Consider the following 25,473-nt stretch of genomic DNA (forward strand, 5'->3'; position numbering starts at 1 on the left):
ACGCTCGCATTTATACGAAGTAATTATCTTAGTCATGGGTGTAGATCCCGGGGGGGACGGGGGGGACATGTCCCCCCCAATTTCTGAAAAACATGAATTGTCCCCCCCAATAAAAATACCCTAAATTATTCAAAATTGAACAATGTATTTTCAGACTTAAAGGTTGAATATGTAGAATATTTATTAAAAATATATTTCTAAAAAAATAATACATCCATGGTGCGTTTTGAGGTGTACAGATTGAAAGTATTGCTACTCCATACATTTTTTTTTTTTGTCTGAATTAATATTTTTAAAATTGTTGACGGGCTCGACAATTCTCTAAATGAATAACTATATAAATGAATGAATATGAATGTATTGTCAAGTTGTATTATCCATGAGTTGTCTAGATACAGATAAGAAGAGTTAGCCTATTAAAAGATACAGGATCTCTTCTTCCAGGGAGTCCTGGAAAATGACAGATGAAAACGAACAAATAAATTTGATGTTGGGTCAACTTGTGCTGTGTTTATTGTGCTCTTAGCAATGGGTCTTTTTTTTTTTAGAACTGTTTACCACCATAACTGTGTTAAAACATGATCAGTTTGTTTAAACAACTTGTTTAGGGCTCCATATTTCATCCATATATCAATTGATCGTGCATAAAGTAGTCCCATAGGATAAAAGGAAGATGGTGAGAAGAATTTGAGATGAGTAGACACTACATGCCCAAAACCCTTAAAATTATGATTTAGGAATATAACAGTTAAGTAAGCAGTGACACACACTGTTGGCTGTTTAGGACAAATAAACAAGAAAGGTAAGCACAATAAATGATTCCCTGTGCTGTATTTTTTGGCGAGCCTTTACCAATTTATGGCATGGTATGATTTGCATATTGGCAAAAAATTAAAAATTCAAATCACGTTGGTGTCCCCCCCAATCCTGACATCGGATCTGCACCCCTGATCTTAGTGAGCCATTTCAGATGGGCACGCGTAGTGTAGATAGCAGAAAAACAAGCACTTTTACTTTTTGACCCCCATTTTCATGCTTTCTCTCATGATTCTCTCAGATTGGTTCCTAAAGCTCTGAACAAAAAATGTAATTAAAAAAATCCTTCAACAATAAATGAATCCTTGGCTTGTAGCCCTAACTATCACAAAGAAAACGATCCTCAGGAACTGGAAATACTAGAAAAGATAAACATAGCACAATGGGAAAACTTTCTCATTGACCACATCTCCGTGGATTATTATCACACCCACACACTTATTAACTTTCTACACACCTGGTTTGTCATCTGTCTTCATTTTTATTTACAGGACTGTCTCAGAAAATTTAGAATATTGTGATTTTCTGTAATGAAATTACAAAAAACAAAAATGTTATACATTCTGGATTCATTACAAATCAATTGAAATATTGCAAGCCTTTTATTATTTTAATATTGCTGATCATGGCTTACAGCTTAAGAAAACTCAAATATCCTATCTCAAAAAATTTGAATATTCTGGGAATCTTAATCTTAAACTGTAAGACATAATCAGCAATATTAAAATAATAAAAGGCTTGCAATATTTCAGTTGATTTGTAATGAATCCAGAATGTATGACGTTTTTTTTTTTCTTAAAAGGGGACCTATTATGAAAAACACGTTTTTTCTTGTTTTAACATATATAAAGTGGTCTCCCCTCACCCTGCCAGCACAGGGGAGACAAAATACCATGAATTTCTGCAAGCTCTCTGACCCCCGCCGGCCAGAGTCCCCCAGTGTCACGTGGTTTTTTTTGAGCCGATTAGAATCTGCTCCTGTCGTTACGTAACGACAGGAGCAGATTTCCATAGGTTCAGCCTCCGCTGCTGAAACCACGCCCACAACCAGCTCTCTCCGCTGCTGGAGCGGCGCTTCCTTCAGCCAGTCGGACGCTGCGCCGCGGCGGAGCGGATCCGGGTTAAATCATCCAGGTTCCCGGGTGGTTTAGGAGCTGGGTCCTCGGGGGTCTGTCCCAGGCTGGACCAGCTTCACCCTCCGAGATTTTCAGGCAAATCTGTCGGTTTGATCACCGATAACGGGCGATGCGCCGCGGATGCGCTCCGGAGCCGATCTGTGCGCCGGCCGTGGGGTTGCAGCGCCCGTCGCGCAGAATCCGCCGGGCAGATCCGGCTGAAATTCCGCTGGTCGGTCCCCGGGAGTCCCTGCTACCAGTCCAGGCCGGTTCCTGCGCACCCGGCCGGTCGGAACCGGTCAGATTCCCCCGTTAAAGCCGCGGTGATGCGCGCTGCTCCAGCAGCCCTGCTCCCGGGCGCCTGGCGTGGCTCCAGGGCCAGCGTTCAGCATCCGCCGGGTAGATCCGGCTTAAATAGTGCATAAATGTTATTTATATACAACTCATATTTTATTTTTTTAACAATAAAGTTTCCATTTGTGAAAATTCAGTGTTGTGATAATTTACAGGCTCGGGCTGCTCTGGCGGAGCGAGGGTTTATTCTCCTCCCCTGCTACACGTCATTCAGGGAGCCAATCAGCACAGAGCCTCATTATCATACCCCCCCCTTCTAGTCTATTTGCCAGCCTATAGAGCCCTATTGTGAACCCGGAAATGTTGAGTACCCCAAAGTTTTATGTTAGAAATGTACAGTATGGGTCCCCAGCATTTAGAAACTGCCGGATGCTAACTTGCATATGTTGGGCAATTAGCATAATTAGCATAATTAGCATAAATTAGCATACTCCAATATATGGACAATATTTCAGCAATTGCTTGGACAATTTGGACAATATTGGAGTGGTTTTGGGGGTTATCAGGGATGCTGAATCCATTTCTGACATTTTCAAAACTCAAAATGGCTGTTTAAACCCGAGGTGGCCATATTTCAACTCCTTCTGGGCCGATTTTGATGAATTTTGAGTTGATTTTGAGGTTATTGATATGCTTAACACATTGGTCTTACATTTCAGAATCAAGAGAGCTCAATATCATTGGTGTGAATGTTAAGAGATACATTTTCTTCAAATTTCTTCAGTTCTGCTCGCGTTTTTTTGCTGCGCAACATTGTGTCATTTACGTGTGATTGCCGCTGTGGTTACTGCTGCGGGTGGAATAACGGCCGGATGGTAAGTAGGACAAAACACAGCTTTTTATATATGGATTATTGTCTCAATGCAAGTAAGTAGATCAAATAGAAGCAGATAACCACAATTACAGTGTGTAAATGAGCATGGTATTGTCACTACCTATGATGAAGTCCTACGGTTCCGGAAGTCAGCTGCCAAATATGCTTCTGAGGACCCAGATAAGTACCTGCGCACATTTGGCCTGAAGAAGCGCATCGGCCCTATCCACAGTTGGGGTGATAATTTTGATCTTGTGGTCTTCACACCCAATGGTCGCCGCACGACTCATGCCATGGCCACTCAGTTTGTGCAGAATCCAGCAGGTATCCTGTTCACTGGAGGAGCCACTCCTGGTGGTGGAGTCATGTCACTAAAATTACCCCGTCTGACGAAGCTCGAAGCTGGGAAACTTTGTCTAGCAGAAGGGAGCAGTTTTGTCATTGAACATTATACAGGCCCCAAGAAGATGACTCCACCAGCTCTGAAAGAAGTCCCAAGAACTGATGCTATCCAAGATGCCATCAAACAGAGTGTCTCAAGAGCAGAGAAGAAGGACGCTGCTTGGCTCTGTCAGCTCCACTCTTCCCCTCTTCCCCTGGACTGGTCAGCCTACAATGTTGTGCAAGATCGCAATGGTGATGACAGTGCTCCTAAGCTGAAGACGATAAGTGTCTTTGGACCACTGCTTGACTCGCCCCCTGCCCACCCTGATACAGTGCTCAGTACCATCGCCTACTTAGACACATCACTCAGGCGGCTCGGCATGAGCCACAGTCATATAACGTTTGACATGCAGCTGTACATGATCGCATGCCTGATCAAGTGGAGTGATCCACAGCGATGGTCATCAGTGGTGCTCAGACCTGGGATGATGCACACTCTCATGTCCTTCATCGGCTCAATCGGAGAACTGATGAATTCAACCGGTGTGGAGGAGCTAGTAGGTGCATCATTTGGAGGCCTGACATCCATCTTCAATGGAAAGGCCTGGCCCAAGGCTATGCGAGCCTTCCGTATGGTTGTGTCTGCTCTTCTTCATGACTTCTTGGAGGAGGGAGAGAAGACTCACGAGCAGATAACGGCATTACTGGAGAAAGCAAGAGATCACCCCACAGGCCGGCTATGGGTGGATTGCTTCATCACCCCAACCCTAATAGCTCACAGGTTCTGGCGAGCAGAAAGAGAGGGGGACTGGCTGCTGCAACAACAGTGCCTTGAAGAGATGCTCCCCTATATCTTTGCCGCCGGTCATCATCACTACTCAAGGTGGATCACATGGCATCTGCGTGACATGCAGCACCTTCCTGCTACTGCCAAGGATGACCTCCTCGCCGGAAGCCATGTGTGCCGCCACTCAGATGGTGCAGCTGCAGTGAGTGGTGATATGTTTGGGGAGCAGACATGCATCAAGCAAGGGAAGGGAGTAGGAGGCATGAAAGGCATCTCCACCAACCCCGAGCAGGTCGCCGTGTGGATCCAATCTTTTGGTATCTGCTCCCATCTCTCCAAGTCATTGGATGAGATGTACAATGATGCTGAAGCATTGGATAAAACAATGAAGCCCAACAGACACAAAGAAGAGGGCAAAGGACGGCGGGAGTTGGACGCAGAGGACCGGGCTAAAATCCTGAGAGTGCTATGGGAAAACTCCCACCCACTCACCACAGAGACTACTACCCTCCACCATATCATAAACGGCCAGGTGGCGGATGGAAAGGTCAATGTGCAAGATGCACTGAAGATTGGACAGAACATGAGCACACGGTTCTCTTCATCACTTCCTGGGGGATTTCATGCGCCCATCTCAAATAAGGTGGTGACAATGAAATTCAAGAAAAAAAGAGTGAAGGTCAATGGGAAGATCATATGTGACCTTGAGGCATTGTTTGCTCGGCTGCTGGTGGTGGGGAACAAGAGACGACTTGAGCTCTCTGCCCTCTTTGACTACGAGCTCGGCCCGGTCCCTGCATCCATCATCGATGAGTATGGATGCCTCAGAAAGGGTAACAAGTCTGTGATCGTCCAGCATCTTGGAATCCTTGTCCCCAATCCCCACCCAGCAGACATTGTACTCGTTGATGCATCGCAGCTTATCTACCACGTGGTGTGGCCATCGTCAGGCACCGTGACTGACCTTGCAGCCAGCATGGGGCGCAGGCTTAATCGCTACATCACCCAAACGTTCGTCATCTTTGACCGGTATGAGCAAGTCTCTGCCAAAGACCACGAGAGGCAGAGAAGAGCCGGGGAGAGCTCAACAGAGTACCAACTCTCACTGACAACCCCTCTACCTAGCCGCGACAAAGTGATGAAGAACAAGACAAACAAGCGGAGGCTGGGCGAGCTCCTGTGCAGGCACAGCATAGGAGATCACATCAAGATGATTAGCAGAGCAGACAGTATTGTCACTCATGATGAGGCTGACGTCTCCCTCATCTCATACATGTTGGATGCAGCCAAGCGTGGAGCTAAAACTGTCCGCATTCTCAGCGATGACACTGATGTGTTTGTGCTCATGGTCTATGGGTGCTGGAAGGTGGGTATCACATGTCACCTGCAGATGGAGAGATGGGATGGCACTGTTCTCAATATCAATTCGACAGTAGAGAATCTGGGTGTGCAGTGTCGCTCCATCCTGGCTATGCATGCTCTCTCCGGGTGTGACACCACCTCCTATCCCACCGGGAAAGGGAAGATAACTGCGCTCAAGGCCATGAGAGTAGTACCTGGTGACCTGCTTCACTTTATTGGAGAGGAGGGAGCTACTGATTTGCAGATCACAGAGGCAGTGAGGGGTTTCTTCCTGGCTCTGTACAACCAGAGGAAGTCGGCATCTCTGAACGTCGCCAGATATGACATCTACCGAAAGCGTAAAACCCCCCCAGCACTAAAGACACTGCCTCCTACAGAGCGAAACGCGCACCTTCACGGACGACGTGCCCATCTACAGGTGCTGCTTTGGAAAGCAGCAGACTGCCCTGATTCACCAGCTGTGGACATTACCAAATTTGGATGGCACAAAAAAGAAGGCGAGAAGGAAGGAGAGGAAGTCATCATGCCCATCCTGGATGCAAGCCCCATTGCTCCTCCTGCCCTGTTGGACATTATCAGCTGTAGCTGCAAAGCTGGGTTAAAGCCATGTACAACAGCAAAGTACAGCTGCGCATCTGCAGGCCTGGCCTGTACCAGCTACTGCTTCTGCAAAGGCTATGATGGTACATGTTGCAACACGTACACACACTCACAGCAAGAAGAGCAAGACAAGAATGTAGAGTCTGGAGAAGATGATGATGAAAGAGCAGACGACGAGGATGAGGTTGAGACTGATTATGAGGATATGATATGATGAGGATACAGTGCAGAGTAGAAGAAGTGCAAGGCGCTCTTGCTTGATGAAAGTTTTCCAGTTGTAATGCGTTGTGTAACTAGTTCACATAGAGTTTTCTGCTTTGATAATTTTGGGTATATTTGTGTTTTAAAACCTGTGTGTAAACTCATGAGTTCTACCTGTTGAACATTTTTTACTTGTATTATAGTCCCTTCTCTATTTTTTGAGGATATTATATAGCCATAGTCATATTATTCTAGTTTGGTATGGTACCTGCCTATGTTACCTCCAATACCCAAGTCAATACCCAGTCACCTCAGAGTGTAATGGTGAATTAAATTGTACATGTTCTGCACTGTTTGGATAATTGTGTTCATAAATATCTTACAATTTATAACCGAGTTGTTTCAATTATTTCAAATACGTAAGTTATCTGTCCAGTCCAATCGATTCAGCATCTTCTAAAACTTCTAAACTGACTGAAACTTCATCAAAATCGGCCCAGAAGGAGTTGAAATATGGCCACTTCTGGCTTAAACGGCCATTTTGAATTTTGAAAATGTCAGAAATGGATTCAGCATCCTCAATAACCCCCAAAACCACTCCAATATTGTCCAAATTGACCAAGCAATTGCTGAAATATTGTCCATATATTGGAGTATGCTAATTTATGCTAATTATGCTAATTATGCTAATTGCCCAACATATGCAAGTTAGCATCCGGCAGTTTCTAAATGCTGGGGACCCATACTGTACATTTCTAACATAAAACTTTGGGGTACTCAACATTTCCGGGTTCACATTGCTGGCAAGTAGACTATTCCCTAAAAATGAGGCGCAGAAAAAGAGGTTAGAAGCGGTAAAACTAGTGACAGGGCCCACAGGCTGGATTTATGATTTATGTAGAAAAAACAAGCTTTAGATTGTTTTTAAGACATTCAAGGCCTGTTTAAAATATACATTAAATGCCATAATAGGTCACCTTTAATTGCATTACAGAAAATAAAGAACTTTATCACAATATTCTAATTTTCTGAGACAGTCCTGTAGTTATTTATTTTGAATTTCCATTTCTGTTTTCCCTGAGAACCAATCGCCCTATTTTTTTATTTATTTATTTCGAGAACCAAACAAATTAAAACACACACACACACACACACACACACACACACACACACACACACACACACACACACACACACACACACACACACACACACACACACACACACTTTTAAAAAAGGGAAGGAGAAAAAAAGAGAAAGGGAAAAAATAATGTTCCTTTTCTTTTCTGAATGTGTATTTTTATATACATCGCCATTATTACTGCTTTGTATGTTCAAAAAGGCTTGTGATGTTGACAATAGATATTTATTATAATATTTTAAATTACTTATTTTACTTGTATTTTCTTTTTCTTTTACTTTATTAATTCAATATTATTTATTTATGTGTGTTAGGATTTTATGAAATTGTTTAAAAGCCAGAAGGGTTTTTCCATAAGATTCTACACTGGTGGTGTTTCTCTATTTGCAGGGTCAGCTCCTGTTTTATGACTAGGCTGTTAAATAATGTTTCTTTAGGTGAAGACGATGAAGAGAAACATATGTTTTAACATTGATGGTTCTCATGCATTATCTGGGCTGACATCTCAAGTAGGAAGGAAGCAATAAACAGGAACATACGGCTGAAGGTCTGACATGTTTGGCAGATGTTTGGGGTTCACGTACAAAGAACACCTCACTTTTTAGTATAAATCAACTGGATCAATGAGACCACGTGCATTCTCTCTCCTACCTTTGTGGTTTAAGAGAAGTGTTCCTCCGGCCGGAAAACATTGTGCATGATATAATAAAAGCTTGTGTTAACATTTGATTCCTGTTCACTGGTTTTCTTATGATACACCAAATAAACGAACACTAGGATCTTTCATGTGTATGATAAAAAAATGAATAAATGCTTGACTTTTCTTGTGTTTCAGATACATTTGGGCGTCTACTCATGTCCTCATGAGCCACCTCAGTCTGACAGGGTCATAGATTCCCCTTTTCCAGCAAACCCGTTCTCAGCTGGTTGCCAAGTTGAATGAGTTGTGAACCAGAACCAGCTCTGGAACCATTTTTGTGGAGTGCTGTGACATCACAGACCCAGGTCAGAGTAAAACTACCCATAACTACGGTGGCCGACAAGGGCCAAACAAACTACAACGGCCTAATGCGTCTCAGTTAAGGAAAACGGCTTCAAGTACAGAAACGATTCAAATTCACAAACTCAAAACGAGGTACAAAAAGAGGAACGTGGTGCAAATGAAAAAACGTGCTGCAAAAAACAAAGACAAATGCAGCATCATCTGCAACTGACTGAACCACAGTGTTTACATCCATGGTTTAAACATACAGCAGGAACGGAATGTGATTTTTATCTGACTATATTTATATATGATGTTTATATCACTGTACAACCCCTCCTTGAACCGCCACCTTACCGTGGTGGAGGGGTTTGAGCACCCGAATGATCCTAGGAGCTATGTTGTCCGGGGCTTAATGCCCCTGGTAGGGTCTCCCAAGGCAAACAGGTCCTAGGTGACGGGTCAGACAAAGAGCGGTTCAAAGCCCCTTATGAAGAAGACAAGAGCAAGGAAGTTTACGTCGCCCGGACTGGCGTTACCGGGGCCCCACCCTGGAGCCAGGCCTGGGGTCGGGGCTCGCAGGCGAGCGTCTGGTGGCCGGGTCTTGGCCCACGGGACCCGGCCGGGCGCAGCCCGAACGAGCGACGTGGGCCCGCCCTCCCATAGGCCCACCACCTGCGGGAGGGTTCATAAGGGGAAGGTGCCGTGCGATTTGGGTGGCAGCCGTGGGCGGGGGCCCCGGCGACCCAATCCCCGGACGACGACTCTGGCTTTAGGGACATGGAATGTCACCTCGCTGGGGGGGAAGGAGCCTGAGCTTGTGCGGGAGGCTGAGAGGTATCGACTAGAAATAGTCGGGCTCACCTCCACGCATAGCCTGGGCTCTGGAACCCAACTCCTTGAGAGAGGTTGGACTCTCTTCCACTCTGGAGTTGCCCATGGTGAGAGGCGGCGAGCTGGTGTGGGCTTGGTTATAGCCCCCCAGCTCAGCCGCCATGTGTTGGAGTTTTCCCCACTTAACGAGAGGGTCGCTTCCCTGCGCCTTCGGGTCGGGGATAGGTCTCTCACTGTCGTTTCGGCCTACGGGCCGAACGGCAGTGCAGAGTACCCGGCCTTCCTGGAGGCCCTGGGAGGGGTGCTGGAAAGTGCCCCAACTGGGGACTCCATCGTTCTGTTGGAGGACTTCAACGCTCACGTGGGCAGCGACAGTGTTACCTGGAGAGGTGTGATTGGGAGGAACGGCCTCCCCGATCTGAACCCGAGCGGTGTTCTGTTATTGGACTTCTGTGCTAGCCACAGTCTGTCCATAACGAACACCATGTTCGAGCATAAGGGTGTCCATCAGTGCACGTGGCACCAGGACACCCTAGGCCGGAGGTCAATGATCGACTTTGTTGTCGTTTCATCTGACCTTCGGCCGTATGTCTTGGACACTCGGGTGAAGAGAGGGGCTGAGCTGTCAACTGATCACCACCTGGTGGTGAGTTGGATCCGCTGGCAGGGGAGGAAGCTGGTCAGACCTGGAAGACCCAAGCGTATCGTGAGGGTCTGCTGGGAACGTCTGGCAGATTCCCCTGTCAGGGGGGTCTTCAACTCCCACCTCCGGGAGAGCTTTGACCGGATTCCGAGGGAGGCCGGAGACATTGAGTCCGAATGGACCATGTTCTCCACTTCCATTGTTGACGCGGCCGTCCGGAGCTGCGGCCGTAAGGTCTCCGGCGCCTGTCGCGGCGGCAATCCCCGAACCCGGTGGTGGACACCGGAAGTAAGGGATGCCGTCAAGCTGAAGAAGGAGTCGTACCGAGCCTGGCTAGCTCGGCGGACTCCCGAGGCAGCTGACGGGTACCGGCAGGCCAAGCGGACTGCAGCCCGGGCGGTCGCGGAAGCAAAAACTCGGGTCTGGGAAAAGTTCGGGGAGGCCATGGAGGAGGACTACCGGTCGGCCTCGAGGAAATTCTGGCAAATCATCCGGCGCCTCAGGAGGGGGAAGCAGTGCTCCACCAACACTGTTTACAGTGGAGGAGGGGAGCTGTTGACCTCGACTGGGGACATCGTCGGGCGGTGGAAGGAATACTTCGAGGATCTCCTCAATCCCACTGACACGCCTTCCGTCGAGGAAGCAGAGGCTGAGGATTCAGAGGTTGATTCATTCATTACCCAAGCTGAAGTCACTGAGGTAGTTCGAAAGCTCCTCAGTGGCAAGGCACCGGGGGTGGATGAGATCCGCCCTGAGTACCTCAAGTCTCTGGATGTTGCGGGGCTGTCGTGGCTGACATGCCTCTGCAGCATCGCGTGGCAGTCGGGGACAGTGCCTCTGGACTGGCAGACCGGGGTGGTGGTCCCTCTCTTCAAAAAGGGGGACCGGAGGGTGTGTTCCAACTACCGGGGAATCACACTCCTCAGCCTCCCGGGGAAAGTCTATTCCAGGGTGCTGGAGAGGAGAATTCGGCCGATAGTCGAACCTCGGATTCAGGAGGAACAATGCGGTTTTCGCCCTGGCCGTGGAACGCTGGACCAGCTCTACACCCTCCGCAGGGTGCTCGAGGGCGCATGGGAGTTTGCCCAACCAGTCCACATGTGTTTTGTGGACTTGGAGAAGGCTTTCGACCGTGTCCCACGTGGCATCCTGTGGGGGGTGCTCCCAGAGTATGGGGTCGGAGGCCCTCTGCTGAAGGCTGTACGGTCCCTGTATGACCGGAGCAGGAGCTTGGTTCGCATTGCCGGCAGTAAGTCAGACCTGTTCCCGGTGCGTGTTGGACTCCGGCAGGGCTGCCCTTTGTCACCGGTTCTGTTCATTATTTTTATGGACAGAATTTCTAGGCGCAGCCAGGGGCCGGAGGGGGTACGGTTCGGGAGCCACTTGATTTCATCTCTGCTTTTTGCAGATGATGTGGTCTTGTTGGCTCCCTCGAGCCAGGACCTTCAGCATGCACTGGGGCGGTTTGCAGCCGAGTGTGAAGCAGCTGGGATGAGAATCAGCACCTCTAAGTCTGAGGCCATGGTTCTCGACCGGAAAAAGGTGGCTTGCACCCTCCAGGTCGGGGGAGAGTTCCTGCCTCAGGTGGAGGAGTTTAAGTATCTTGGGGTCTTGTTCACGAGTGAGGGGAGAACGGAGCGCGAGATCGACAGGCGGATCGGTGCGGCGGCCGCAGTAATGCGGTCATTGTATCGGTCCGTCGTGGTGAAGAGGGAGCTGAGCCGAAAGGCAAAGCTCTCGGTTTACCGGTCGATCTACGTTCCCACCCTCACCTATGGTCATGAACTCAGCTGAGGTGGCTCGGGCACCTGTATAGGATGCCCCCTGGACGCCTCCCTCGTGAGGTGTTCCGGGCATGTCCCACCGGGAGGAGGCCCCGAGGAAGACCCAGGACACGCTGGAGAGACTACGTCACTCGGCTGGCCTGGGAACGCCTTGGAGTCCCCCCGGAAGAGCTGGAGGAAGTGTCCGGGGAGAGGGAAGTCTGGGGATCCCTGCTCCGACTGCTGCCCCCGCGACCCGGACTCGGATAATGCGGTGGACAATGGATGGATGGATGGATATATCACTGTACAACGCTGTACATTGTTTCGTCTGGTGTAAAATATAATAAAGAAACGTTTCGTAATGGATGCAAACACTGTGGTTCAGTCAGCAGCGCCCCCTGCAGGTTTGGAGCACTTCCGGTTGTAGTGACCGGTTATGAAGCGTTTTTCTTTTGATGATTGTTTCTTGTTTTATATCGTTTTGTGCTTTGCATCGTTTTTCTATTTGTAGCGCATTTGATGATGCTGCATTTGTCTTTGTTTTTTGCAGCACGTTTTTTCATTTGCACCACGTTCCTCTTTTTGTACCTCGTTTTGAGTTTGTGAATTTGAATCGTTTCTGTACTTGAAGCCGTTTTCCTTAAAGGAGCTTGAGGCAGGATTTATGAAAAAAAATTCGTAAACGTTTTAAGTTTTCTAGTAATAAGATCAGATGAAGCGTTCCAAACCCAAAAGAATGAGCCCTCTAGTGTATCTCTAGTGTGCTGCAAAATGTGCTGCAATTCGGGGGCCGAATTTCCCGCGCTGTCCTGTGGATGTGACGTCACATGACGCTGCATGCACGTTCTCCCCGTTCTCCCGTGCCGGCTTCACTGTTGGATGCAGTACCCCCGACGGCCGTCGTGGTGAAGGGTGGCGCTAGAGAGTCTCATTTCTTAAAAGGAGCCTCATGCTCCTTTAACTGAGACGCATTAGGCCGTTGCAGTGCGTTTGGTCCTTGTCGGCCACCGTACATAACACTCACCTCGCTGCACCTTTGGAGAGACGAGTATAAATCTGTAGTTGCAGCCTCTTTGGGACGGCAGTCGCAGCACGGGGGAGTCACTGGATCCCCGTTCCTCCTCCACATCCCCGTTCCTCCTCCACATCCCCGTTCCTCCTCCACATCCCCGTTCCTCCTCCACGTCACCGTTCCTCCTCCACGTCACCGTTCCTCCTCCACGTCCCCGTTCCTCCTCCACGTCACCGTTCCTCCTCCACGTCACCGTTCCTCCTCCACGTCCCCGTTCCTCCTCCACGTCCCCGTTCCTCCTCCACGTCACCGTTCCTCCTCCACATCCCCGTTCCTCCTCCACGTCACCGTTCCTCCTCCACGTCACCGTTCCTCCTCCACGTCCCCGTTCCTCCTCCACGTCACCGTTCCTCCTCCACGTCACCGTTCCTCCTCCACATCCCCGTTCCTCCTCCACATCCTCGTTCCTCCTCCACGTCACCGTTCCTCCTCCTCACTCCAGCTGTGCGTTCAGTCACCCCCAGAAAGGCACGACGTTCCTTCCCCAGTGTGCGTTTCCACATTCCACAATCTGAAGTTCATCCTTTTACATTTCTTCACGTCCCACGGTCAGAGACAAAGAGACAAAGCCCAGATGTCTCTGGTCACTGGCTGATTTATTAACGTGGAGATGAATAAATATCAATTTAAAACAGTAGTGTTGGCATCTGTTTCCCCGTCCCTGCTGGCGTGAGATTATTATGTAGATCAAGAAAGACTAGTCTTGTATAAACTACTTAATTTTATGTATGTAAATAATGGATTTTGCAAGTACAGTCAACTTAATTGTGTTAAGTTTACTTTATTAAAATTAATTTGACAGTAAAAAGAAAAAAGAGAAAAAAAGGAAAATAAAATAAAAAGAGAAAAAAGGAGAAAAAAATTAAAAAAAAATAAATTAAGTTGACTTTACTTGCAAATGAATTTTGTACATACTAAAAATTGAGTAGTTTATACAAACACTAGTCTTTCTTGATCTACATAAAAACCTCAGGCGAAAAAGTTGGCTTAATTTTTTTTAAAGTAGATCAAGCAAGATATTTTTTACTGTGGTGTTTTACTCAAACAAATAAATCATGTTTCATCTAAACGTTGGTCAATCTGCCCAATAGATTAAAATTGTTAAAGGAAAAGTAAATACAACAAGATCATTGCTTGTTGTTTGTGTGTAAATGAAGATTGCCTGGGATTACAGAAATACTGCTTGTTAGGGTTAGGGTTAGCACCGGATCCCCTCAAGGCTGCGTTCTCTCTCCTCTGCTCTTCTCCCTGTACACAAACAGCTGCACCTCCAGTCATCAGTCCGTCAGGCTCCTGAAGTTTGTGGACGACACCACCCTCATTGGACTCATCTCTGGTGGGGATGAGTCCGCCTACAGGTGGGAGGTGGACCAGCTGGTGCGGTCAGAACAATCTAGAGCTCAACACTCTAAAGACAGTGGAGATGATAGTGGACTACAGGAGGAACGCAGCCCCACCTGCCCCCTCACCCTGTGTGACTCCCCAGCAGACACTAGAGCAGTGATTCCCAACCTGTGGGCCGCGGCCCCCTGGTGGGCCGCGAAGGTATTGCAAGTGGGCCGACAAATCATTTCCAAAAAAGTATGATTTTTTTTTGGGGGGGGGGGATATAATTATATAAAAGTATACAGAATAATGTTTTAAATGTTAAAACTAAGTTACGTTTAAAATTATATAAAAAATGTTTAAATATTATTTTCACTATTTTCTTTTGTTTTCCTCCAAGTATTAGACATGTGACAAGCAAATGAGCGATAGGAACTTTTGTTGTTATCGGTCGGACCACTTTGCAGCGGGACTGCATTGCACTTGACTTATTTACGTTTGATGCTGATACCTGAAACTGGAGTATAAAGATGGATAGCTGGCTAGCAACATGGAGAATTAAAAAGTTCGGAGGTGGGCCGCAAACATTTTTGAGACATAAAAAGGGTCCCTGAGTTGGAAAAGGTTGGGAATCACTGCACTAGAGTCTTACTGCTTCCTGGGGACCATCATATCCCAGGACCTCAAGTGGGAGCTGAACATCACCTCGCTCACCAAAAAAGCACAGCAGAGGATGCACTTCCTGCGGCAGCTGAAGAAGTTCAACCTGCCAAAGACAATGATGGTGCAGTTTTACACGGCCATCATTGAGTCCATCCTCACCTCCTCCATCATTGAGTCCATCCTCACCTCCTCCATCCTCACCTCCTCCATCATTGAGTCCATCCTCACCTCCTCCATCCTCACCTCCTCCATCATTGAGTCCATCCTCACCTCCTCCATCCTCACCTCCTCCATCATTGAGTCCATCCTCACCTCCTCCATCACCATCTGTTACGCTGCTGCCACAGTAAAGGACAGGAGCAGCTGCAGCGTTTCATCCGCTCTGCAGAGAAGGTGATTGGCTGCAATCTTCCATCACTCCAGGACCCTGAAGCGTGCAGGAAAGATTGCAGCAGAAACCTCCCACCCCGGACACAAACTGTTCCAGACTCTTCCCTCTGGCAGGAGGCTGCGGTCCATCAGGACCAAAACCTCACGCCAAAAAACAGCTTAAGAAAACTCAAATATCCTATCTCAAAAAATTAGAATATTCTGGGATTCTTAATCTTAAACTGTAAGCCATAATCAGCAATATTAAAATAATAAAAAGGCTTGCAATATTTCAGTTGATTTGTAATGAATCCAGAATGTATGACATTTGTTTTTTTAAATTGCATTACAGAAAATAAAGAACTTTATCACAATATTCTAATTTTCTGAGACAGTCATGTGCTATTTTGCACTTAGTTTTAAACTTTCATTTCATGTTTATTTTAATACTAATGTGCTTTTATTGTCTGAGTGGAAGTGTGGTTGTTTTTTTATGTATTGATGAGCTGCTGGACAGTTGAATTTCCCTTCGGGGATGAATAAAGTTCTATCTATCTATCTATCTAGGGAGGACCATGGACAAGGTCTTGTTCCAATGTCACGTTTCCAGGAGGATGAGAGTAAACGATCCTTAACTCTTGTACCTTGTAAATAATCACTTCAACACAACAATCCAGGTTGAACTTCAGCCGGACTCTGGACTTTGAGCTACGTCTGAATGACTCATCTCTTATCAACTTCCATCTTTATCTCCATCCCAGTTTATATACAGGAAAGACGTCCATTAATAAATGCTGTGGGGATTTCCTTTACAATCATCTTTGTTATAGACCCACTCAAATTACTAGAAACAGTGAAACCCTTATAGACCTGATTTTTACAAATAGGCCAGAAAGAATAACCAAAACGTGTAATCTTATTACTGGACTTTCAGACCATAATATGACACTGATTGTAAGAAAGCTAACTAAAAAACGTCTAGTTCATCATAACAAAACAGAAAATTCAATTTTAACAACGGGAATTCCCAAATCAAAAATAGCTAACTTTGAACATATTATACAAGCAGGCAATAAAAATTATGGATCAGAAACCTATGAGATGGCACCACTGTGACATTTTAAGAAAACACAACCTTTTCACTTTTGAAAACTTTGTGAATTTTAGTAGTCTTAAACTGGTTTTTAAATGTTTACATAATCATGTTTCCCCCCTGTTCTCTGAAGTCGTTATTAGGTAGAGTAACCACACCAATGGTGATTGTCGTATCCCAAAGTATAAGACCTCTTTTGGTGAGTCTGTCTTTTCTGTGAAGGGTGCAAAACTCTGGAATTCTTTATCCACTAATTTAAAATTAGAAATGCGTGGCAATATTTTCAACAGAGGACTCAAACTATGGCTCAAATCTAAACAACAGTGCCTACATGAATAGGTCAGGTCTGCTTCTGCTCTGGAATTATGTTGCCTTTGCTTTATATCTTATGTCATCCTCTAATTTTATTGTATGTTTCATTGTCTGTAGTTTTTAAGAGCCTCCTGTGGACAAGTGTTGCAAATTAGCATGTATGCTAAAACACTCAAACAGTGCATTTGGTTTGTCCTATGTAATTGTGATGTCCATACCAAATAAAGAAATAATAATAAGGTTGGATTTAATCACTCAGGCCCATAAAACAAAAAAAAAACAATCTGTGATTCAAACTGATTTTTATTGTTACTTTCCACTTGTGCCATTTCTTCAATTCAGATTTCAGCAGTGACTTACATCCAGCAACAGGGACTGGTTCAGGATGCAGACGGACACGTCGCACACTATAAATATTAAAAGAAAAAACACACCACGGGAGGAACGCGTACCTGAAAAGCGGATCTCGCGCGGCAGCTGGTGGACAACAGTCTGCGCACGCGAGGCTCCGCAGTGCAGATGAAGGGGGTGTTTTGGTTTGAATACTTTCACGTGAAATGTACAAAAGGATTGTTTTTTTTTTAATACTTTTTTTATTTTATTTCTTTCCCGATGAGCATGAATATCAAGTGTGAGGTGGAGAAAAGAAGGCTGGGCTGTCATAAGGTCACTTGTCAAAGCTAAGATGGGTTTTACCAGAAAACGCTTCAGGACCAAATACTTCAGTCTGGAAACCCGATCTTGTTTGATACCGGAGCCTAACAAACGAGCGGGAGTGTTTCAGAGTAAATTTCACCGAAATTAAGAAAAATAAAAAGCACTGAGCACCTAAAACCGGCATTAGGGATTTGATCTAAAATCAGTGACTCGGATATAAAAAAAGGCTCGCTTGGACTCCAGGACTCGTCTGAAGAGCGCGTCTTCCAGCGTACAAATACAGAGATGAATGTCGGTCTTATCATAGAATCAGTAGAAAGATTTCACGTCCATGCAACAACAGTAACAACAACTATCCCACAAATAAAAATAATATCAAACAGGTCAAATTTTTTAATTTTCTTTCTATTTTTTTTTTTAAATAAAAAAAAAACTAATCTTCACAGTTTCTTCTCACATTCATACAAAGCAGACATGCATGCAAGATGGGAGAGAAAGGGGGGGGGGGGGGGACAAAACGACGCGACGCAAAAGCTTTCGACTTTCACAATAAAACGTAGGAAAGATGCACAATAAGCTGTTACGAGAACTGTCTCCTTTTCTTTCTCGGCGGGCCTAATTTCAGGGGCAAAAAGTCCAACTTCCAACCGCATAAACAAGAATACATAAAGTGCTTCTGTCAAAATAAACAGGAAAACAAAAAAAGAAAACGGTAAAAAACGGTATTTTAAAAGAGAGGTATCAAAACAATGCACTTCTGGATGGAGCAGACGGCGGCGGCCTGCTGGATGTCGGAGGTTCCTGCTGCACGGACACATGAGCTGGGGGAGAAACTAAAAAGTTCAGAGATGAGGAGGTAAAGGAGGGGACTGGGGAGACCGGGGGGGGGGACGTTCAGCCCAGGATGAGGCTGGACTTTCCTCCGGGAGGATTCCTGCGGCCCGACGCGCCGGCGGCCGGTTCCTCCGCCTGAGGCGGCTCCGCCTGAGGAGGCTCCTCCTGCGGCTCCGGAGCAGCTTCCACCTCCGCAGCGATGGGTTCTGGACACACGGGGGAAACAAGGAGTGTTTCACATCCTGATCGTTGCTAAGAAAATCCTTACCTCATAAAAATGCACATTTCTACAGAAGAGTATTAGGGCCAGGCAGGAGAAAAATAAAAATATTTTAGAGGAGGAAGATTTTTTTTTTTCATTATGCACTTCGAGAAAAAAGTCGAAATATCGAGAAAAAAGTCGAAATGGCAAGAATAATGTTGAAGTAGGGATTTATGGAATTCACTCAATAAATCTCTTACATCATCACCATCCTTGCCAATATTCAAAAAACATTTAAAGAACTTTCTTATTGTTTCATCTTTGTAGTGTTTATTATTTAATCTAAGTTATATTTTCTTTTGTGGTTTTTTACTTCCCCTTGTGTAGCTTTTTTGTTTTTTATTCATATATGGAAAGGATTCTATATAAGCCACCAGGCTTCTTCCTTTCCTCGCATGTTATTTCAATGTTTTTACATTTATTGTTCAATTTGTCTTATATTGCTAAATAAATAAACTAAACTAAGTACAATTTCGACTTTATTCACGAAATTTCAACTTTATTCTTGAAATTGTATTTCAACATTAATCTCGACATTTACTTTTTCCTCGACATTGACTACGTTTCCATGCAGCCAAAATTCGAGTTATTGCTAATATTCCGGTTACTGAAACATTCGGAATATTCAGTTTACATGGTGATTAATCTTTCGGGATATCTGGATCAAACCAGCGACGCGCGGAGAACGTGATGATGCAATTCCCGTCATTTCCACTTCTTCTTCCTGTATCCAAATTCAAAACAAATGCTGCTTTGCGCAACTTTTGGCTCACCTTCTTGTAAATCTCGCTATCCCGGTACTTTCTAGCGTCTACAAATGCAGAAATGTTCATATCCTTCATTACATTTATGAAGTGATTAGTCTCCTCCTGGTGTTGCGTTTCTCATGTTTATAAGAACTTCCTGGACTCAAAAGACCAGGATTCCTTGTGAACAGAGCATGTGCAGAAAACAAATTCATGTTCCGTTTGATGGGGAAATCCCGTATACATGCCCAAATATTCGGGTTTTAAAAAGGAGTAACCCAGGGCTCATATTCGGGTTTTTAAAAACCTGAATATGAGCAAATTCGGGTTATTGGTGTTTACATGGCCGTGCAAACTCGGGTTATTGCTAATATTCCGGTTTTTAAAGGGTTATTGATGCATGGAAACGCAGTCATTGACTTTTTTCTCGAAGTGCACAATAAAAAAAATAAATTCAAATATTTTTTCTCCTGCATGGCCCTGATACTCTTCCGTACATCCCAGCTAATGTGATTGTACAATAATAATAAAAAAGACTGTCCACTCCTTACCATTATCACGTGCAGCGTTATTTCCTTCCTGAAGAACACAGAGAAATCAAGTGGTCAGGATTTAAATCCCTTACAGAGTGAAAGAAAAAGGGGGAACAGAGAATGACATTTGCTAAAGAACGAGGGGAACGACGGGGTTTTTTACTCCACCAGATCGTGGGACATCACATCTTTAAAGGGCAGTTTCCCTCGTCCTTTTGACCAAATACCAGAATAGTTCCCTTTTATTTAGACTCAACTCAATCTTTATTTATATATCACATTTTAAAACAACCAAGGTTGATAAAAGTGCTGTATCGTTAAAAACAGCTGAATAAAAGGCAGATATTACAAAGACAAAATAAATAAAATAAAGATGAGTCTTAGACTTTTTACAAGTAAACATGATGAAAACGTGGCTGCAACAGAACAAAAATGACCGTTCTGGGACAAAAACTTCCTGATTGGAAGGAAATAAAAGTACTTTCTAGGGACCGACTTTGAGTTGGGCCTTAACTTGGGCGTTTTCCCATCAAAAGTCGTATTCCAGGAGAAAAACTTCACGTCATTAAACCGCAGGGAAAACCAACCAAACGTCACAATGTTGCTCAACAACATCTTTCACGTGTGCGTTATACCGTCGTCTCACGGTCTTAGTCTGTGTGTTATGGTCCTGCCCTAACTTTGAATGCCTTGGGCTTGAGGTGGTGGTGTGTAACACCGGAGTCCCCCAAGGAACTGTCCTGTCACCATTTCTCTTCACCTTCTACACCTCCGACTTCCAATTCAGCTCACACCAGAGCCACCTGCAGAAGTTCTCTGATGACTCCTCTATTGTGGGCAGGGTCGCCGCAAGAGTTTTGCGAACCGTGCGACCGTACGGGGCCTCGCGCTATGGGCCGTTTTTTTTTTTTTCCCCTTATAAATATCAACAGTCATGTTCCATTACAGACCTAAAAGTGTACTAGTCTGTGCATATCAATAAATATATGTGCAATGATATGCTTGCTGTTTGATGTTTCTGCGCAGCTGCGCGTGTCTGTTGTTCAATACAACTGCGTCAGACCAAGCGCAGACACAAGGTGCTCTGATCCAGACGGGTGGAGTTGGAACAAACTGTCACACAATGTCGAGAGATCGAGACAGATTCAGGAAATTTCCATCAGGGGATGAAAAAAGAAAAAAACTAAAGAAAATGGAAGAGTTTAATGCCTCTCTGTAAGGCTTGTTTGATAAATGTGTTACAAAAATCACTGATCCGACCGGGTCTCAAGCAGCCGCGGGGCCCCGCATCGAGGCAAGCCCAGATGATGATGAGGCAGGCTGTAGCCGAGCCAGAGGGGGGGTTAGGGGGCGGTCGCCACAGGGCCCACTGCAGCATAGGCCTATAGGCTTGCTTGGCTCAATAAAAGTGAGAATCAGGGGCACGGTGGCGCAGCAGGTAGTGCAGCCGTCTCACAGCTAGAAGGTCCTGGGTTTGATTCCCGCCGGGGACGCTGTGGGCGCTGAAGTGCGTGTTAGTTCCCCCATGACTTCAGTGCCCACACCCTGGGTGGGGTTGGCGAAAGGATCTTTCTGTGTGGAGTTTGCATGTTCTCCCCGTGTTACCCTGGGTAGCTAATGTGAGCTACCCTCACAAAAACATGCACACAGTCCTGGGCTATACATGCCCCCTCTGGCCAACCGGGGCGCCAGATGGGGTGGGGAGGATCCGGCCGGAATAACGTGATCCTTCCACGCGCTACGTTCGGCCGGAGAATCCTCACCCTGTCTGGTGAAAAGAAGCGGTCCGTCACTCCTCAGGATAAGAAGGAGGCCTGAGCTCAGTGTAGGGCCCTCCCTGGGTTGGCAGAGGAGAGCAATGCCCAGGACTGTTACTTAGGTATGAGCACTGGGTGATGAAATCGGTAAAAAATCGGGGATAAAAAAATATTAAAAAAAAAATAAAAGTGAGAATAAATGTTGTTTGATGGGTAGGATGAGGTGTTGAACGTTAAAATGACTATCATAAGGGCCCATCGAGAATGCTCCGCCACCTCCGTAGTGAGACCCGCGTTCCACCACTGGAGGCAGGGGAAGGTATCCAGTATTTTGCTAATTGGAGAGTTAAAATTGCGCATATAGACACCCGATCTGACCCGAAAAACCCAAAACTTTTGCTTGCGTGAGCGTAGTGAGCGCGCGAGGGCCCCCCCCAGCCATTTCGCAAATCTCCCAGACAGCTCTGATTGTGGGCTACGTCACAGACGACAGGGAAGAGGAGTACAAGGCCCTGCTGGAGAACCTTGTGCAGTGGTGAGACACCAACCACCTTCTGCTCTACACCAGCAAAACCAAAGAGCTGGTGGTGGATTTTAGGAGGAAGAGAGAGACCTCAGCCCCCGTCTCCATCAAGGGAGTGGAGGTTGAAGGAGTGGACTCCTACAGGTACCTGGGGGGACACATCAACAAACTGGACTGGAGCGACAACACCGAGGCTCTAATCAGGACGGAGCAGAGCAGGATGTTTTTCCTGAGGTCGTCTAATGTAACAGGCTACTGAGAATGTTCTACCAGTCATTGGTCTCCAGTGTCGTGTTCTTGGCCGTGGCCGGCTGGGGAGGAAACGTCTGTGCCAGGGAGACGCTACCAGGCTGAACAAGCTGGTGCAGAAGACCAGCTCTGTGGTGGGGACCGGGTTGGACAGCCTGGAGGTGGTGGCTGAACACAGGATGGGGAAAAAACATGTTGGCCAATCCCTCCCATCCACTGCACATGGAGCTGACGGGGATGAAGAGCAAATTCAACGACAGATTTGTCTTCCCCCGTCAGAGCACAAAGAGATTTGGACAGTCGTTTATTCCAGCTGCACTCCGACTCTACAACCAGGCCCTGCCGGCCCGGGGAGACCTGGAGCTGGAGTTGTTAGGGGAACTGACTTGGGACTTTTATCTGCACGTGATGCACTTTAACAAACTACCAGCAACTACCATCACTTCATATTTATTGGACCAGCAGTTTGTTTATATTTATATTATTTTATTGCATTGTCAAGTCTGTTTTTCTGTTTGTCTTTCTCTTTTTAAATGTCATGAGCTGTTTGACAACTGATTTTCCCCAGAGGGGACAATAAAGGTTTCAATCAATCAATCTTGTTTGATCTCCCTACGCCGCAGGAAGACTGTGTACTTTGTCGGGAACGCACCTTCTTAAGGCTGATCGGAAAATATAAAGTAAAACCTGTTCTGTTACATAAGCCTTTATTAACCGCAGGTGTCAAAAGTATTCACATTCATTACTCAGGTAGAAGTATAGATACTAGAGTTTAAAAATACTCCTGTAGAAGTTGAAGTATCAACTCGTTTTTTACTCAAGTAAAAGTATAAAAGTATTGGTTTCAAAACTACTTAAAGTATAAAAGTAAAAGTAATGTAAGGGGGAAAAAGACATTAAGGACAAAAGCCATTGAAAATGAATGCATCTTAGTATAATGCAAATATATTAAAGAACCATATATGTGTACTATTGAGCATTAACATGTGTTTCAGAGAGCAGGAGATATGATGACTAGTTGCCTATAAGTATTGTAATGGTGCAAAAAGTCAAACTTCAGAGGCATGTTATCATTTATCCTAATGTTTATTGGAATGTACATCCAAGTTTAGTTGCAGGAATCTGAGGGAACGGATGTAAGAACAAAACTGGACAAGAACATCCTTCATTGTGCTACAACCACAACCAAATTCACAATTTAACTGGATAGTTTTTTTTAAAGGCTGAAATGAAATAGAGTAACGAGGCTGTTTTTAAAATGTAAGGAGTAAAAAGTACAGATAATTGCGTGAAAATGTAAGAATTAAAAGTAAAAAGTCGTCTGAAAAATAATTACTCCAGTGAAGTATAGATAACCAAAATTTCTACTTAAGTAAGGTAATGAAGTATTTGTACTTCGTTACTTGACACCTCTGATTAACCGGTTGAACTGGGGGCGTTTTTGTTGAATACTGACAGCTGGAGTCTGAGCCTGGATCCACCTGATCAAGTTATTCTGCAACCAGGTCACGTGATGAATGATTATGATTGCTTCTCCCACACAGAAGATAATTTAAGAGGGCAAAGGAAGTTCGTAACAAAGCATGTTGGTGGACATAGGTCCTCCGTTACAACAAAACTGTAATTTAGGAGAGGTAGGCGCAGCTTAGGTCGTCTTTTATTCCACAAAAACCTCCGGAAACATTTATTCAGGGTGGAAAGATGTTGGCAGGAGACATTTTGAGATAAATACCGAGGCTTCAGCACCATTTAAACTTTTTATTGACACGACAATAGAGATGACAATTAAAGGGATTGTGACATGAAAAACACATTTTTCTTGATTTTTTGTGTTTTGTTGGGTGTCTTGACATCAATTACACCCAAAAAACAACGAACTTTTAACATTCAGTGTATTGTGTGCTTTCTGGGATTTTCCGCATAACTGTGCAAAAACGGCGCATCTGGTTTGGTGGCGGATCGTTACGTAACGGCCCGCTAAATCACCGCCCCCTCCACCCAGCTCCCTGTCTCCTCTCCTCTCCAGTGCACCATAAAGGCTGATTTATGGTTCCGCGTTACACCGACGCAGAGCCTACGGCGTAGGGTTACGCGGCGACGCGCACCGTATGCTGAACCCTACGGCGTAGGCACTGCGTCGATTTAACGCGGAACCATAAATGAGGCTTAACAAGGAGCTGTTTAGAGCCTCTTTTGTTCTAATCACCGGAGGAAAACTGCTAAGAAGACCCGCGGCCACTGACTGGACTTAAGATAAGGGGACAGTGCTGCTTGCATGCCTTTATTTTTATGATTGTTTGCTGTGGTTCGCCCTCCTGCTTTTCCGTGCATGCTTCGCCTGTCGCTCCGACGCCGCTGTGAGCGTGTGGCTGGAGGAGGAGGAGGTTTGGAGGAGGAGCGGAGCAATGATTGACAGGAAAGGGGGGAAAGGAAGCATTTTTCACGGCGCAAAAAATCACTGTAATAAAAAGCCAGGAAAAGAGTACTAGATTGAAGTTTTTCTTGTTACACTCTTTTAGACACATTTGAGGGATGTTGGCCAAGACTTTTAATAGTGTTAAAAGCATGTTAAAAATGATGTCACAATACCTTTAAGTAAAAAATAGGGTTATAATTATCCCCAACAGGATCTGCATGTTTCATTACTTGAACTTTCCCACATGGAATAAGTTGACGTCATTCTTTTTCATTGTTGTGGTGCAAAGTTTCCACTACGTGATGCAGAGTATAACAGGTTTTTTCTTACCTGTACCCTACTGGGGCAGGTAAATCTCCCCTGGAGCAGACGGGGGTTATGTTAGACCTGCTCATCAGGTCTCGTCTCCACGTGCTTGATCAGCACGGCGGGTTATACCCAAGTGAGGAGTGAAAGCGACCTGTTGGGATTTCCCTTGATACACTTCATACTTCTGAACTCAACTATATTGATTTGGATGGATGGATTACAATGAACTGGAAATAAACCTTAATAGTTATTTTGATGACAGAACCAGAGCGTGGATTTGATCATGCTCACGATAAGACAATAAGGCCCTGTCCCAATACTCCCACTACCCCTAGTTTTCAGCCCTACCCCTAAATTTTGCGCGTTCCCGTGAGGGTAGTGGTGTCCCAATTGCTCTTTTCACCTAGGGGTAGTGGAGAAAACTAGTGTAGTGGCTATGAATCTGTCCCTACGGATGTAGGGATTTCTGATGCACACTAGCGGAACTAGGGCCAGAAAAATTTCCCAGAATGCTTTTCGTCGTCATTTGCGGACTGAATAAAAAAAAAAAAAA

At 45.5% G+C, this 25,473-nt stretch overlaps 1 protein-coding gene across 1 annotated transcript in view; it reads right to left on the reverse strand.

The window, feature by feature from the left end:
• Nucleotides 1-16,919: 16,919 nt before the first annotated feature.
• jpt1a (Jupiter microtubule associated homolog 1a) overlaps nt 16,920-25,473 on the reverse strand; it is a 49,707-nt gene continuing 41,153 nt past the window's right edge. The window contains exons 4-5 of the mRNA XM_061733134.1: nt 19,685-19,712; nt 16,920-18,331 (exon numbers count right to left, since the gene is read on the reverse strand). Of these exons, the coding sequence (XP_061589118.1) occupies nt 18,186-18,331; nt 19,685-19,712 (174 nt within the window). The 3' untranslated portion in view covers nt 16,920-18,185. The remainder of the gene's footprint in view (nt 18,332-19,684; nt 19,713-25,473) is intronic.

The sequence above is a fragment of the Cololabis saira genome, chromosome 1 (genome assembly GCF_033807715.1).
Source record: "Cololabis saira isolate AMF1-May2022 chromosome 1, fColSai1.1, whole genome shotgun sequence".
In the NCBI taxonomy this organism is placed as follows: domain Eukaryota; kingdom Metazoa; phylum Chordata; class Actinopteri; order Beloniformes; family Belonidae; genus Cololabis; species Cololabis saira.